General features: G+C 44.1%; 1 protein-coding gene across 1 annotated transcript; it reads right to left on the minus strand.

Moving 5' to 3' along the window:
* Positions 1–10,261: 10,261 nt before the first annotated feature.
* On the minus strand, positions 10,262–11,719 carry LOC123071402 (F-box/LRR-repeat protein 14-like). Its single transcript, XM_044494948.1, has one exon. The coding sequence runs from the start codon at positions 11,717–11,719 to the stop codon at positions 10,262–10,264; it is 1,458 nt and encodes a 485-aa protein (XP_044350883.1).
* Between the last annotated feature and the right edge of the window lie 4,233 nt (positions 11,720–15,952).

Consider the following 15,952-nt stretch of genomic DNA (forward strand, 5'->3'; position numbering starts at 1 on the left):
GGGAGGCAACCGCACGGCGGTTGGGCAAGGGGAGATTTCCCCTAATTACATTTGTAATTAATCTTAACACTCCCCCTAATCTACGCTTGACCATGTAGAATTGTCTCACGATCTTCTAGGTAGGGCTACCATCTTAAAAGATTCTTCTCCAAAAAGTTCTTCATGAAAACTTGATGAGAACCTGGAACATAAACTCACAAAGAGATAGCATAATATGATGTCATAAAATAAGGATATCTCAAGAAGGGACTCCTCCTAATCACCGCTTGTCATAAGAGTCCATCATCTTGATTAAGTCTCCTCCAAAAACCTGTGGCAAAAATATGAGGAGTAGTGTAGGATATTTTGCTAAAACTCTTTCAAACCCAATGGAAAACAAGAAGAAAAGGATGCAACATATAATGGATATTGTCTCTTTTAACTCAATACGAGAAAACTCATAGAGTTTAGAGGACAATAATATGCCGCATATACTTTCCTAAAAAACCTATGGGGAAAAGAGAAAGTAGGGCACATGATCTTGTGTTGATATTACCTCATTAAAAAACTTTATGAGAACATGCATAATAAACTCATGAAGGGAAAAAGAGTATAATATGATGCATTGAACAGGAACAATTCAGGAAGATACTCCCCCTGATTCTTGCAAATTTCGAAGCCATCACACACCAATTCCAAGAACGTATATCTGGAATGTAGAAGTTTGTAGAGACTTCGTGAACAAATCAGTCATATGGTTTGACTTGCAAGATATGCAATATAGCGATATTGCTTATTATGTAACCTGTTTGCATCCGGATAACACAAGAAACATTATCGTTGAGATAATGGTTGGTGGATGTAGCCATGAGGTCTGTTTCAAAGACTCTTCATGAGGGGCTACCACACCTAGTAGGAACACTAAGCTTGTCTACGATCTGCCATATTAGGGATCTGATCGATGTATCCAATGATATCGGTGCTCACATTTCTTTGAAACTGGAAAACCAGGACAAGATGTTTGATGCCTTGGAGATATCGAAAGATATTCTTGAGTACCAACCAATTGTGTTTGGTGGACCCAATGGCATTATGGAACGTTTAGTCCCAATATCTCATTTCCATCATCTCTTGGTCTAAATAGATCTTTCTCTTACGTCTAGAGAATGAACTAATATAATATGGATATAGACAACATGGTGTACCATAATATAGACAACATGGTGTACCATAATTTCTCCAATATAATATGGATATAGACAACATGGTGTACCATAATGTCTGAATGAAGGTGCTCAAGTTGTAGTAACGAGCGGTGTTTTGGTTTACCCAAATCCTTCATTTTAAACTCCGTCATTTAGATGATTACATGTGTTGTCATTGTAGACACACAAACATGGATAATCATCATTGTAGGAGTAAGCCTTGTGCATAAGGAACTCACTACGTCGGTTGTACCATATGTACCGACAACAATAAATCGTATGGTGACTTACTGATTTTACACAATGCATGTTGCATTTTGTATTTCGATTCAGAATTGAGATTCCATCGGATATATGTCTGAATCTAGTGATCCACATGGATATGTAATCACTACATCTATCAACTGCAAAGATAGATGATTTTGTGCTGCCAATGATATAAGTTATCAGAAAAAGATTCCACCTCTAGAGAATAGTTGGGTATCTGCGTGAACCCTTGTGCTACAATACTTGCTCTATGTTTCACCACCTTGTTGTTCTCAATTCTGTTTCTAGAAGAAAACTGGTGTAGGTATTGCTTATGAATACCTTTCCATTATTGAGCAAGATCGTTTCTACCTAGATTATACCCTTTGCTTGAGTTCAGTCCGAGTGTTGTTCACACTTTGCCATGGCCATGGTCTTTGAATCTGAATCACTTGAAAGGTTTTTGCAATCTAGTTAAGAAATGTATGTCGACATTTGTAGACTTCCGGTTATATGTTTCTCCAGAATCTATATATCAATATATAGTTGATGGAAATATCATTACCCATGGTGACTGCTCGCGATTTCCCAATGCGATTGAGTCGGGTATTCTGATGTCCCGGTCATTCTGTGCACTATGACCTGGGTTGGTGGTGGTTTCCTGTCCACTGGGTGTATACTACCCATTAGGTGTCTGTCAACGTGAAATTGACTTGCATTTACTGATTCACAGGCTTTGATATCCTTACTTGCGAGAAGCTGAATCCTGATGTGTACTTCTGCCATACATCTCCCCCTGTTGCTTTAAACGGGGAGTGGAGTGGATTTTGTTGGTACCTCCACTCTTTCAGGCGTACTTTTGCAGGATAGTAGGATTGTGTGACACCTTTATAGTCAGTAAATGAATCTGGCAGGTTATTTGCATTGTGTTGCAAATCTTCTGAACGCATGGTTCAGATCTTTGAGTAAGTGGATCTGAGGCAGAAATGTGTTGAATATTCCACTAATTTCTTGGCATTCTTTATGGTACTTGAAATCTCCCCCTAATGCCTGGAAATGTTCCTCATTGAATCAGCATACTGGCCTTGAATAACTCCCCATGGAGGGGCTTGAAGTATTGACGGAGATACAGTTATTCCTCACATAGATCCCAACTATATGTTGAGGGGCCAATGATGTATGCCGGGTGGTGATATCGGTATGCAACCGAATTACTACAGATGGGAAATACTTGGTAGATTTCCACATATCAAAGATAGAGGGGAATAACATTATGCAGTTTGTTCATGAGCGTGTAAGACTGCATGACTCCAACATAAAGTTGGTAAGTTGCAATTTCAAAGTAAAGATCATGTAATGAGCTCAATTCTTTGGATGGGATTCTACCAAACCATTTTGAGTCTAAACATCAGGACAAATTGCTAAACTTCAATCCGAGGGGCATAGAGAAGGCACTCAAGGAGAATTTTGCAATGCTATCCATTCGATTTGCTTGAAATCGATGTCAGGATAATGAGCCAATGGTTTCGTGTGAATAAAGCACACACTTAAGACGATCATGTAGATATGTCTTTTAGAATCATGGAATACCTGAACAGTCTACTCAATGGTTGGGAAGAGCCACTTACCTCGACTTGATGCATTCAAAGAGTATGAATGGTTCAGCATACACTTTAAGGTGTGCGAGCCTTAAAATTTGCCTCCCTGTGTCACATGTAGTGCACACAAAATCCAAATATTATTAGAATTTAGCATCATAATAATCATAAACCATTGGAATTTCTGATAGTTTCGATTTCAACCCAATGTCAATGATGACCAAAGCTAGAATGCCAAGTTTGTCATGCAAAAGACACTCTGGAAAGCTATCTCGCACGCAACATGTGCTACGGGTTTTGTAGTATGTGTAGTACAACCCGGATGATACATAGAGAATGTGCTTGCCATATCCGTTGCATATGGTAAAGAGAAGTTATTTCTCTTTGTTGTCATCGTAAGTTTCTCTATGGAAACTATTTTGACGATACCTCCATAGTTTAGTAGGGTACGTGTTAAACCTGGGAAGCAATAAAGCATCCCGATGTTACTCGAGTACCCACAGGGATAGTAAATATGACTCGAGTTGAGTCAACAAATACCTCATCGCGTATAGCGATTTTAAAACATCCCCTTTCTCTCAATGAGAGTGGAAACATTGGACTTCCCTAAGTATAGAGTTTGTGGTTCATATGTCCACAAGGCACATCATTTTTCATCAGATTGACTCCCGTAGAAATCTATATACAGACATGAAGATTCTCAATATGAAAATCACTGTCAGATATATAGAATACATACAAATGTATTTGTACCAAAGTGCTGATACAATATATGATGACATCAATATGTTGTTGTTACAACATCATAAATGGGTAGTAATAATATTGACCACTCAGGAGATTGAAAGACTATTCATAGTCTCCAAACATGTCGGTTGAGGAATATTCAACCATCACATTCTCCGTGCCCATAGGATCCCGTCATCACTGGTGATGTCGGGTTGAAGGTTGAAGTGAGATTCAAACCTTTGCCCTTGAGTTCATTGTATCCCAGGAATTGCTGATACAGAATAATCAGATGCTGAGATCTGAATCTAATGCCTTATAATGTATAAGACAACATTTTTCTGTTAGCAGTGTGATGCTAACCAGAAGTGATTCCTGGATTGCACAAATTATCCCACGAGACACAAGAGCGATCATGATGTTCATGGCCCAGATAGGCAGTGGTGGCCATTGAGGGCGAATGCCTCAAATTCTATAGCCATATGTTACCGCTATGGGTGAACCAGAGATAATCAATTTATGGTCAGTAAATTGAGGACCATCATGGTTGATATTGTAATGAACTTAGCAAAATCAATGGGTATTTCAAGAAGTTATCTTGAAACCATTAGTGTGAATCTCAAATTGCCAAGTATGACATCTTGAAGATAATCTTCAAAATGAAGTAGATCTCATATCACCAGGGAGTATAATCTGATGAAATCAATAGATACTCACTCGTAGTGCCTTATGTCATGACTTAGTAAAATGTGTGGGAGAGCACTTTGTAAAGCAATCATAATGTCGAAAATGATAAAATGTATGTTTTATCAGTAGTCATCAATAATCTGCGTAGGCAGTAGATCCATATGACTACCTTGTGATCCCAAGCATCAATTTGACGAAATCACTTTGATTGTTGCATCTGTATTTGCACGGAATTGAAAATTTTAATTGCAAATAGACGTATTAATCTCGACATGGGTTTAACATGGAAATAAATACATCATAGATATATTCCGAAATACATCGTACTCAACAGAGAAATAGTACTGCAGAGGTACTGAATTTATCTTTGCAAGAGATTAAAAATCTCTATTGCAAATGGACGTAATTAATCTCAACACGTGATAAACGTGGAAATGTATTACATCAACTTAAGATCTGGAATCTCTACTCCTAATGGAGCAGTTGGTAGTCTCGCTTCCAGGGTTTTTTTCGTCCCACCACTTTCGTCCGGGTTTTTTCGTAGGTTAACCGTCGTAGATTTTTTTTGTCGCCTCCCCCACTTCATTGGTTTATTTTCACTTCACCCTCTCACACAACGAAAAAAACTGAACGGATCAGAACTTTCCATACTGACGCAAATTATTTAGTAATGTCTTTATGTAAAAGAATCAATCACAATCAATCTCTAAAGATCAAATCTAAATTAATTAATCTTCATAACGTTTGTTTCCTTCCAAATCACGTCCATAACTTTCCTTCCTTGTTTGGGCAGAAACTATTTGGTAGCAGAGATTAGGAAGCTTCCTATGAGTGTATGTCTTTATGTAAAAGAATCAATCACAATCAATCTCTAAAGATCAAATCTAAATTAATTAATCTTCATAACGTTTGTTTCCTTCCGAATCACGTTCATAACTTTCCTTCCTTGTTTGGGCAGAAACTGTTTGGTAGCAGAGATTAGGAAGCTTCCTATGAGTGTAGTAATAGGAAGTATTCTTTTTGGTAGCACAGATTAGGAAGCTTCCTATGAGTGTATGTCTTTATGTAAAAGAATCAATCACAATCAATCTCTAAAGATCAAATCTAAATTAATTAATCTTCATAACGTTTGTTTCCTTCTGAATCACGTCCATAACTTTCCTTTCTTGTTTGGGCAGAAACTGTTTGGTAGCAGAGATTAGGAAGCTTCCTATGAGTGTAGTAATAGGAAGTATTCTTTTTCTTGATGATTCGTTTCCATGCATGATGATAGTAAATTAGGCCAACATTCACCACTATTTATCAACGTCATCAATCGTATCCATTCCTACCAGTTTTAAGGGAATCTGCTCGCTATGTCTTTTTTAAGGGGATCCGCTCGCTAAGTCGTCGTCGCACGTTATTTTCACAAGCAATTCCCCTAAAAAAAGGCGTGGGTATTGGTAGTTGAACGCCCGCTAGGTTTTCCGCCTGTCCCATCCTCGCGCTGTGCCGCCGCCACCCGCCGAATTTCCAGCCGCCTGAGCCCGTTAACTTCGCCAGCCATCGGGTCGACTGCCCCCGCCCCAAACCCCCATCCCCGAGCACTAGCTATCGCCGCGTTGCCACCCCAAGCTCCACGCCACCGGGAACGAATCAAGCGCCGTCCCGACACCGCTGTCACCGGCCCAGCACCTCCAGCCTTGCATGGACAACTTCAATGTGCAGTCTCCCTTGCTGCCTCACCTTCTGCCAGCGCATGCAGCGGCGGGGTTGGACGCGTGCGTGCTTGCTAGCTTGCTCTCCGTGCGTACGTACTTGCTCTGCGTGCATCGCACCGGCCAATGCGCATGATGCGTGTGTGCCTACTTTTCTGTATGTGTATGTCAGCGTGATGCGTGTGTGCGTTGCTGTGTGTGTATGATATAGATGGCCCGAGTGTGTGCATGCTGTGCTCTGCTCTCTGCTGATCTATGTGTTGGTGCTCCTGCTATATGTTCATGCCATACAAATGAAATTTCTGTTAATCTTCTGACATGTTGAGTTGGTTCTCTCTGTCTTCTGAGGGGGTGAATGCAAAGCAGTCTATTAAGCCAGGCACTATTGCTGAGCTAAATTGACAAAAAAATATTGGTAGCCATAGTTGTAGTTTAAGTAGTAGCGAGTTGTCTGATATGTATAAAGACCCCGTTGCAACTGAGCCCGTTGCTAAATTAACAAAAAAGGTCGCCAATGTCACTTGATATGTATGAGAATATTAAATGTATTATTAACATGATTAATATTAAACTCTTAAAGTTAATGTGGCCCCGTTGCAACGCACGGGCGTTCTTCTAGTACATCTCAGTACTCAACAGAAAAACACTACTGATGTAGTGAATAATAATGAGGCTGCAAACTTGATGTTCAAGTGAAAAACTTGAATTGTATAGACCTCAAATTAAAATGAGATGATCTTGTATCAAGTTGCAAGATAATTCAGCGAGGTGAATTAATAATTTGCGAGAGAAAATTGATCTCAATCGCAATGAGATTGTTTTGCGAGAAACTAATAATTCTCAATCGCAAATTTATATTGTTGTACGAGAAAACTTAATTTCAATCGCGGAAAACATATTCTAGAGAATTTAGTCTAAAACAGGAATAGATCACTACTAGAACCACTGTTGCTAATAAGTGGACTAGTATTGGTACCAGTGAAATGATCAAGCAACTAGTAGACAATAAACAAATACACAGGCTGCTGGTGATTCCCTGCAGCATGTACATGGCCTGGCCACGTAAGGCAGAGCGCACATGGCCACGTTCGGATAAGGAGACAGACTTTAGAGAATAAATCCCCAATCTTCCTGGGACTCAAAAAGGCGGAGAGCCGGAGAGCCCATGGCCGCCACCACCTCCACGCATGCCACCGGAGCAGCGTTCACCGGCGACGAGATGTGTTCCCGTCACGCTCGTCCTCATCCGAGGATCCGCCAGGGAGCTGCGTCTCGGGCGCGACGCCGTTCGTCAGTCCCAGCGCGGCCGGGCTCCATGAGCCGGCACGGCGGCCTCGGCTACTTGATGGCGAGGCGTCCGGCGGGCTGGGAAGCGTGACGCCGAGAGCCATGAGGCGACGGCGAGCGCCTGTGCGAGGCAAAGGCGGAGGAGTGGCAGGCGCGACGGCCCGACAGTGTCCGCGTCGACAACCACATCGTTGGCTTTGGCTTCAACAACCGCAGGAGTTGGAGACGGCAGCGCCCCGGCCTCATCATCGTCGTCGATTATGACGACCTCGTTCGACTGGCCGGTGCTCAAGTCCCGGCACGGCGGTCGATGGCGGCCATGGTGCGGCCGTAAAGCCTCTCGGCGAGAGTGCTCCAGCCCGCGTTGGCGGGACAGGTGCGCGCGAGGGCGCGACAGAGCGCGGGAGCGCGGCGCGGCCAGGCAGCGGCCACGGGCAGGAGGGCGCGCAGCCGGGCGGCCGGGCGCGGGGGCATGTTGCAGCGCGGAGGCCGTGGTTTGGGGCGCGGCGGGGAGGGCGGCGGCCGAGGCGCGGGGCGGCCAGCGCGGCCAGAAGGCGATGGCGCGACGCGCGGCATGGCCGGGCGGAGCCGGCCACGGCCTGGCTCGGGCGGGGCGCAGTAGCTACGCGGCCCGGAACGGCCACGGCGCGGGCGGCCGACGACGAGGGCACGATGCGCGGTCGTGCGAAAGTTTTGAGGCCTGGTGCTCTCGGTTACGAGCGTGCTGATAACGTGTTTTCAATCTAAGTGATTGATTGATCTCATTGATGGTTACAGGATGCCATTTATATGGTCTGGAAGGATACGACGGTTCGGACAAGATATCGGTTCCAGACCAGATGCGTTTGTGCGGGAGGCAACCGCGCGACGGTTGGGCAAGGGAAGATTTCCCCTAATTACATTTGTAATTAATCTTAACAAAAATCACTTGCACAATAAAAAAGGGTCCATGACATTTGCTTAAATAATACAAATAAGTAGCACCAAACTGTCATATAGTGCCTCCACAGCAAAAACAGAGAATCTTGGGGCCTACTTATGTAGAAATTATGGTTGACTAGTATAACGCCCGTGCGTTGCCACGGGCTCTTCAAAATTTATAATCAGTATCTTTCATTTATCATCCCCTCATATTGGATGATTATGGGGTGCTCTAATTAGAAACACAACAATCAAATATTAGGAAATTTCATCGAACGAACAACAACGAATAATACGATATCTATCAAACGAATAAAATGAGGTCATATTTTTGGTCCGTCATGCACTTCTGTTGAAAAGTGCCTATCCCTTTTAGAATCAACCCACTGTTTGCTCGCACGCAAAAAAATACATCTCTAAAGTGGGAAACCGATCGGTGCCAAAAAGAACTCAAACTCCTATCCAATCTCGACTTCGTGCTCTTTCACTTCCATTGATAAAGATGGGACGTCAAGGGTTTCATCATGATGACCTCGAGCAGCCGCCGACATCCCTCCCCACATCTACCCCTACCCCCTGCTGCCGCTTGCACTGTCCTTACTCCTCGAGGGAGCTAGGGACACAATGTTCTCTAGGATGGGCATGACCAGATCCACGAGGAGGCCACATTCTTCCATGGGAACCCAACCAAGCACACCACCCTCCGCAACCATCCAATCCCGGCCTAACAAAGTCAAGACCCGCCATCGATGCACAAATCAGGCTCGCCGCATCCAGGTTCACTGCAAGTCTGCGACGAGTCTGTAGTCGACATCTTGACTTTGGCTATCCCCACGGAAGAATCATCGGATCCTGCTTACTTTTACCATCACTTCGTCTCCACGGAAGAATCAAGTCTGTAGTCGCTGCCTTGGGAAGAGACGAAGTGATGGTAAAAGTAAGCAGGATCCGATGATTCTTCCGTGGGGATAGCCAAAGTCAAGATGTCGACTACAGACTCGTCGCAGACTTGCAGTGAACCTGGATGCGGCGAGCCTGATTTGTGCATCGATGGCGGGTCTTGACTTTGTTAGGCCGGGATTGGATGGTTGCGGAGGGTGGTGTGCTTGGTTGGGTTCCCATGGAAGAATGTGGCCTCCTCGTGGATCTGGTCATGCCCATCCTAGAGAACATTGTGTCCCTAGCTCCCTCGAGGAGCAAGGACAGTGCAAGCGGCAGCAGGGGGTAGGGGTAGATGTGGGGATGGATGTCGGCGGCTGCTCGAGGTCATCATGATGAAACCCTTGACGTCCCATCTTTATCAATGGAAGTGGAAGAGCACGAAGTCGAGATTGGATAGGAGTTTGAGTTCTTTTTGGCACCGATCGGTTCCCCACTTTAGAGATGTATTTTTTTGCGTGCGAGCAAACAGTGGGTTGATTCTAAAAGGGATAGGCACTTTTCAACAGAAGTGCATGACGGACCAAAAATATGACCTCATTTTATTCGTTTGATAGATATCGTATTATTCGTTGTTGTTCGTTCGATGAAATTTCCTAATATTTGATTGTTGTGTTTCTAATTAGAGCACCCCATAATCACCCAATATGAGGGAATGATAAATGAAAGATACTGATTATAAATTCTGAAGAGCCCGTGGCAACGCACGGGCGTTATACTAGTTAGGAGTAGAGATTGATAGTAATACACCAGTGGTGCCTATTACACTATTAAAGTTTCATTCACCAGATGCCATCCAAAGGTCATCATTAGACTGTCATACAGAAAAATTATACAGTAACGGTAGAAGGCAATAGAAAGTCCACACAAGTGAATCTAGGTCGGGTGATGCGTACAACCTTGTCCAATGATGCACACTGAACAACTTGATGTCTTCAGCAACAAATTTATAGTGAAAATTTTGGAGACCACATCATCAATAGCCGCCAAGACCAATTCTCTTCCTAAGGGCATCTGAATAGTTGCTGGAGTAGTGAACTGACTTGGCGACACCCTGCGCAGCTTGCAGAGAGACCTCACCACAACACTCAATGACCAAAGACTCTAACTTATGTGCATGCCTCAGTTCAGCCACTCCAACATCAGTAATGTAATGACACAACTGAAGTGTGAGATTACTCAAGCCTGGGGTGTGCGCAATGGAGCGCATCCCAGCATCAGTTACCGCATGACACACTATAAGCTGAAGTGTTTCCAGATGTGGTGAGGATGAGAGGCCCTTCATCCCCTCGTCATCAAAGAAGTTGGCGGTATTTAGCGCAAGAACACGAATCGGGCAGGACTGAATGAGTGCCAGAAAACACTCTTGTGTGAATCCTATTTCTGATGGCCAGTCAGGGGAACATCCTGTAAAGCTGAGGTCTACCATCTGAAGCATACGACAGTTTAGGGCTAGAGTGTAAAGGTTGTTATCAGTAAATAACGTCCTGGTTTCACAATAGCCGACATCACTAGAGTAGTGATGTAGGTTGAGCCAAAGTGAGATGCTTTTAAGGTTGCTGTAGCTCCGAGATAATGCAATCATGTCATTGTCATTTAGAGCACAAACACACTCAAGGCAAAGTTTCTCCAATGTTTTACATTTCCCTAGGACAACACGAAGTCCTACTTCCGGCCAAGTTTCAATACGCGCCAACCTTAAATCCTTCAAACTCTCACAGCAGAAATCATACAAATCCATGCCGTGAGCATCGTACGAGGAGTCATAGACCACATCACTTGTAATACAATCATATTTTCCTCTTTTGCCCTCAAACTCAAACTTCTGGAGCTTCATCCATCCTGAACCAAACTTTATGAAGTCATGATGATTGATTCCTTTGCAATTCTTCACTACAAGCTCTTCCAATGATCCATCCCTACCAAGGTATTCCAGCCACTCTACACTGTCAATTTTCTCGCAACCAATAAGGTGGAGAGCAGATAGACTTGTGCAACCGACTGCAACCGAGAAATGCCCAACTGATGTTACTTTTGGTGTGGAGTTGAGCGTGAGAGACAGCAATGTCTTGCAATAAGCTAAACAAGCAAGCCCAGAGTCATCAATATGTGAGCAAAAGCTTAAGGTGAGGTCAACCAGCGAGGAATAGTGAGATGAAAACACAGAAAGGCCTTTGTTGTCCAACTGCTTTCCATGTCCAGGTATCCAATCAGAGTAATCAATTTCCACTTTCTGCAGATTTGGGAACCGGGCGCACAATGATGTCAGTGCTTCTATAGCAGTGCAAAGACCGGAACCAACACGGATAGCACCCCTTTGATTCCCCTCTATCTTGTAGAGCTGCTTTGACACAAGGGAAAGAGAATTGAGATCACTTGTCCTGGTGACCCTGTTGAGAATCTCTGTCACCAGAGCCTCTGGTAGGTCCTCCATCGAACAAATTCAATTCAGCCGTACCAATCATCAGGTAATACATATCAAGGTTCAGAAAACAACCGAAGTGGAGGACTCAAAATTACGATATATCAGAATAATAATGCATGTGAAGATAGATGGATATGACACTGGGGACAGACACTCATTATGGAGAATATACTACTGATGAAGTTAGAGCAATTTCTGCTGTATCTGTGCAAAACATAATTGTCTGTTGTTCACAAGCATGGAGATTTATTAAAATAGGTAGCTCCACAAGTAGAAAATATCTGTTCACTCATCGAGAAAAAATGACACTACAGGCGGGCCACATCATCATTAAATTAAACTAGCTACCATCATAATTAAGTATAGCAAGCAGAGCCTGAACAATGAACTAAGATATAGAATGCAAAGAAACGTGCAGAATCTGAACCAACAACTTATTTGGAGGCACCTAGCTAATTAATAACAAGAAAACCAGAGCATATATGCAAATTAGTTAGTACTAGTAGCAATTGGTTGTTCAAGAAAGAAAGTAGGGAAATCAATCATTTTTCAAACAGCCGATGAGCTGAGTTTCACAAGGCCAATCTGTTGGAAATATGCCCTAGAGGCAATAATAAAAGGATTATTATTATATTTCCTTGTTCATGATAATTGTCTTTTATTCATGCTATATTGTGTTATCCGGAAATCGTAATACATGTGTGAATAACAGACACCAACAAGTCCCTCATAAGCCTCTAGTTGACTAGCTCGTTGATCAACAGATAGTCATGGTTTCCTGACTATGGACATTGGATGTCATTGATAACGAGATCACATCATTAGGAGAATGATGTGATGGACAAGACCCAATCCTAAACATAGCACAAGATCTTATAGTTCGTTTGCTAGAGTTTTCCAATGTCAAGTATCCTTTCCTTAGACCATGAGATCGTGTAACTCCCGGATACCGTAGGAGTACTTTGGGTGTACCAAACGTCACAACGTAACTGGGTGACCATAAAGGTATACTACGGGTATCTCTGAAAGTGTCTGTTGGGTTGACACGGATCAAGACTGGGATTTGTCACTCCGTATGACGGAGAGGTATCACTGGGCCCACTCGGTAATGCATCATCATTATGAGCTCAAAGTGACCAAGTGTCTGGTCACGGGATCATGCATTACGGTACGAGTAAAGTGACTTGCCGGTAACGAGATTGAACGAGGTATTGGGATACTGACGACCGAATCTCGGGCAAGTAACATACCGATTGACAAAGGGAATTGTATACGGGGTTGCTTGAATCCTCGACATCGTGGTTCAACCGATGAGATCATCGAGGAGCATGTGGGAGCCAACATGGGTATCCAGATCCCGCTGTTGGTTATTGACCGGAGAGCGATCTCGGTCATGTCTACATGTCTCCCGAACCCGTAGGGTCTACACACTTAAGGTTCGGTGATGCTAGGGTTGTAGGGATATGTATATGCAGTAACCCGAATGTTGTTCGGAGTTCCGGATGAGATCCCGGACGTCATGAGGAGTTTCAGAATGGTCCGGAGGTAAAGAATTATATATAGGAAGTGCTATTTCGGCCATCGGGACAAGTTTCGGGGTCACCGGTATTGTACCGGGACCACCGGAAGGGTCCCAGGGTCCACTGGGTGGGGCCACCTATCCCGGAGGGCCCCATGGGCTGAAGTGGGAAGGGATCCAGCCCAAAGTGGGCTGGGGCGCCACTTCCCCTAGGGCCCATGCGCCTAGGGTGGGGGTAACTTGGCCGCCGCCCCCTAGGAGATTGCATCTCCTAGGGCCGGCGCCCCCCCTAGACCCCCTATATATAGTGGGGGGGAGGGAGGGCCTCTTACCCACGCCATTGGTGCCTCCCTCTCCCTCTCCAACACCTCCTCCTTCTCCATAGAGCTTGGCGAAGCCCTGCCGGAGTACTGCAGCTCCATCATCACCACGCCGTCGTGCTGCTGCTGGTGCCATCTTCCTCAACCTCTCCTTCCCCCTTGCTGGATCAAGAAGGAGGAGACGTTACGCTGACCGTACGTGTGTTGAACGCGGAGGTGCCGTCCGTTCGGCGCTAGGATCTCCGGTGATTTGGATCACGTCGAGTACGACTTCCTCATCCCCGTTCTTTGAACGCTTCCGCGCGTGATCTACAAAGGTATGTAGATGCAATCCAATCACTCGTTGCTAGATGAACTCATAGATGGATCTTGGTGAAACCGTAGGAAAATTTTTGTTTTCTGCAACGTTCCCCAACAGTGGCATCATGAGCTAGGTCTATGCGTAGTTCTTCTTGCGCGAGTAGAACACAATTTGTTGTGGGCGTAGATGTTGTCAACTTTCTTGCCGCTACTAGTCTTATCTTGCTTCAACGGTATTATGGGATGAAGTGGTCCGGACCAACCTTACACGTACGCTTACGTGAGACCGGTTCCACCGACTAACATGCACTAGTTGCATAAGGTGGCTGGCGGGTGTCTGTCTCTCCCACTTTAGTTGGAGCGGATTCGATGAAAAGGGTCCTTATGAAGGGTAAATAAAAGTTGACAAATCACGTTGTGGCTTTCACGTAGGTAAGAAAACGTTCTTGCTAGAACCCTCTTGCAGCCACGTAAAACTTGCAACAACAATTAGATGACGTCTAACTTGTTTTTGCCGCAAGTGTTTTGTGATATGATATGGCCAAAGTTGTGATGAATGATGAATGATATATATATGTGATGTATGAGATCATGTTCTTGTAATAGGAATCACGACTTGCATGTCGATGAGTATGACTAGCGGCAGGAGCCATAGGGGTTGTCTTTATTTTTTTGTATGACCTGCATGTCATTGAGAAACGCCATGTAAATTACTTTACTTTATTGCTAAACATGTTAGCCATAGTAGTAGAAGTAATAGTTGGCGAGCAACTTCATGGAGACACGATGATGGAGATCATGATGATGGAGATCATGGTGTCATGCCGGTGACAGGATGATCATGGAGCCCCAAGATGGAGATCAAAGGAGCTATGTGATATTGGCCATATCATGTCACTATTATTATTGCATGTGATGTTTATCATGTTTTTGCATCTTGTTTACTTAGAACGACGGTAGTAAATAAGATGATCCCTCATAATAATTTCAAGAAAGTGTTCCCCCTAACTGTGCACCGTTGCGACAGTTCGTTGTTTCGAAGCACCACGTGATGATCGGGTGTTAGATTCCAACATTCACATACAACGGGTGTAAGACAGATTTACAAATGCAAAGACTTAGGTTGACTTGACGAGCCTAGCATGTACAAACATGGCCTCGGAACACAGAAGACCGAAAGGTCGAGCATGAGTCGTATAGAAGATACGATCAACATGAAGATGTTCACCGATGTTGACTAGTCCGTCTCACGTGATGATCGGACACGGCCTAGTTAACTCGGATCATGTTATACTTAGATAACAGGAGGGATGTCTATCTAAGTGGGAGTTCATTGAATAATTTGATTAGATGAACTTAATTATCATGAACTTAGTCTAAAGTATTTACAATATGTCTTGTAGATCAAATGGCCAATGTAGTCCTCAACTTCAACGCGTTCCTAGAGAAAACCAAGCTGAAAGACGATGGCAGCAACTATACAGACTGGGTCCGGAACCTGAGGATCATCCTCATAGCTGCCAAGAAAGAATATGTCCTACAAGCACCGCTAGGTGACGCACCCGTCCCACAGAACCAAGACGTTATGAACGCTTGGCAGACACGTGCTGATGACTACTCCCTCGTTCAGTGCGGCATGCTTTACAGCTTAGAGCCGGGGCTCCAAAAGCGTTTTGAGAGACATGGAGCATATGAGATGTTCGAAGAGCTGAAAATGGTTTTTCAAGCTCATGCCCGGGTCGAGAGATATGAAGTCTCCGACAAATTCTTCAGCTGTAAGATGGAGGAAAATAGTTCTGTCAGTGAGCACATACTCACTATGTCTGGATTACATAATCGCTTGACTCAGCTGGGAGTTAATCTCCCGGATGATGCGGTCATTGACAGAATCCTCCAGTCGCTTCCACCAAGCTACAAGAGCTTTTTGATGAACTTCAATATGCAGGGGATGGAAAAGACCATTCCTGAGTTATTTTCAATGCTGAAATCAGCAGAGGTAGAAGTCAAGAAGGAACATCAAGTGTTGATGGTGAATAAAACCACTAAGTTCTAGAAGGGCAAGGGTAAAAAGAACTTCAAGAAGGATGGCAAGGGAGTTGCCGC

Source organism: Triticum aestivum, chromosome 1A, assembly GCF_018294505.1.
Source record: "Triticum aestivum cultivar Chinese Spring chromosome 1A, IWGSC CS RefSeq v2.1, whole genome shotgun sequence".
NCBI lineage: Eukaryota > Viridiplantae > Streptophyta > Magnoliopsida > Poales > Poaceae > Triticum > Triticum aestivum.

Bases quoted from the DNA above. Each gene is read 5' to 3' on its own strand.
- LOC123071402 (XM_044494948.1), bottom strand. From the start codon at position 11,719: ATGGAGGACCTACCAGAGGCTCTGGTGACAGAGATTCTCAACAGGGTC.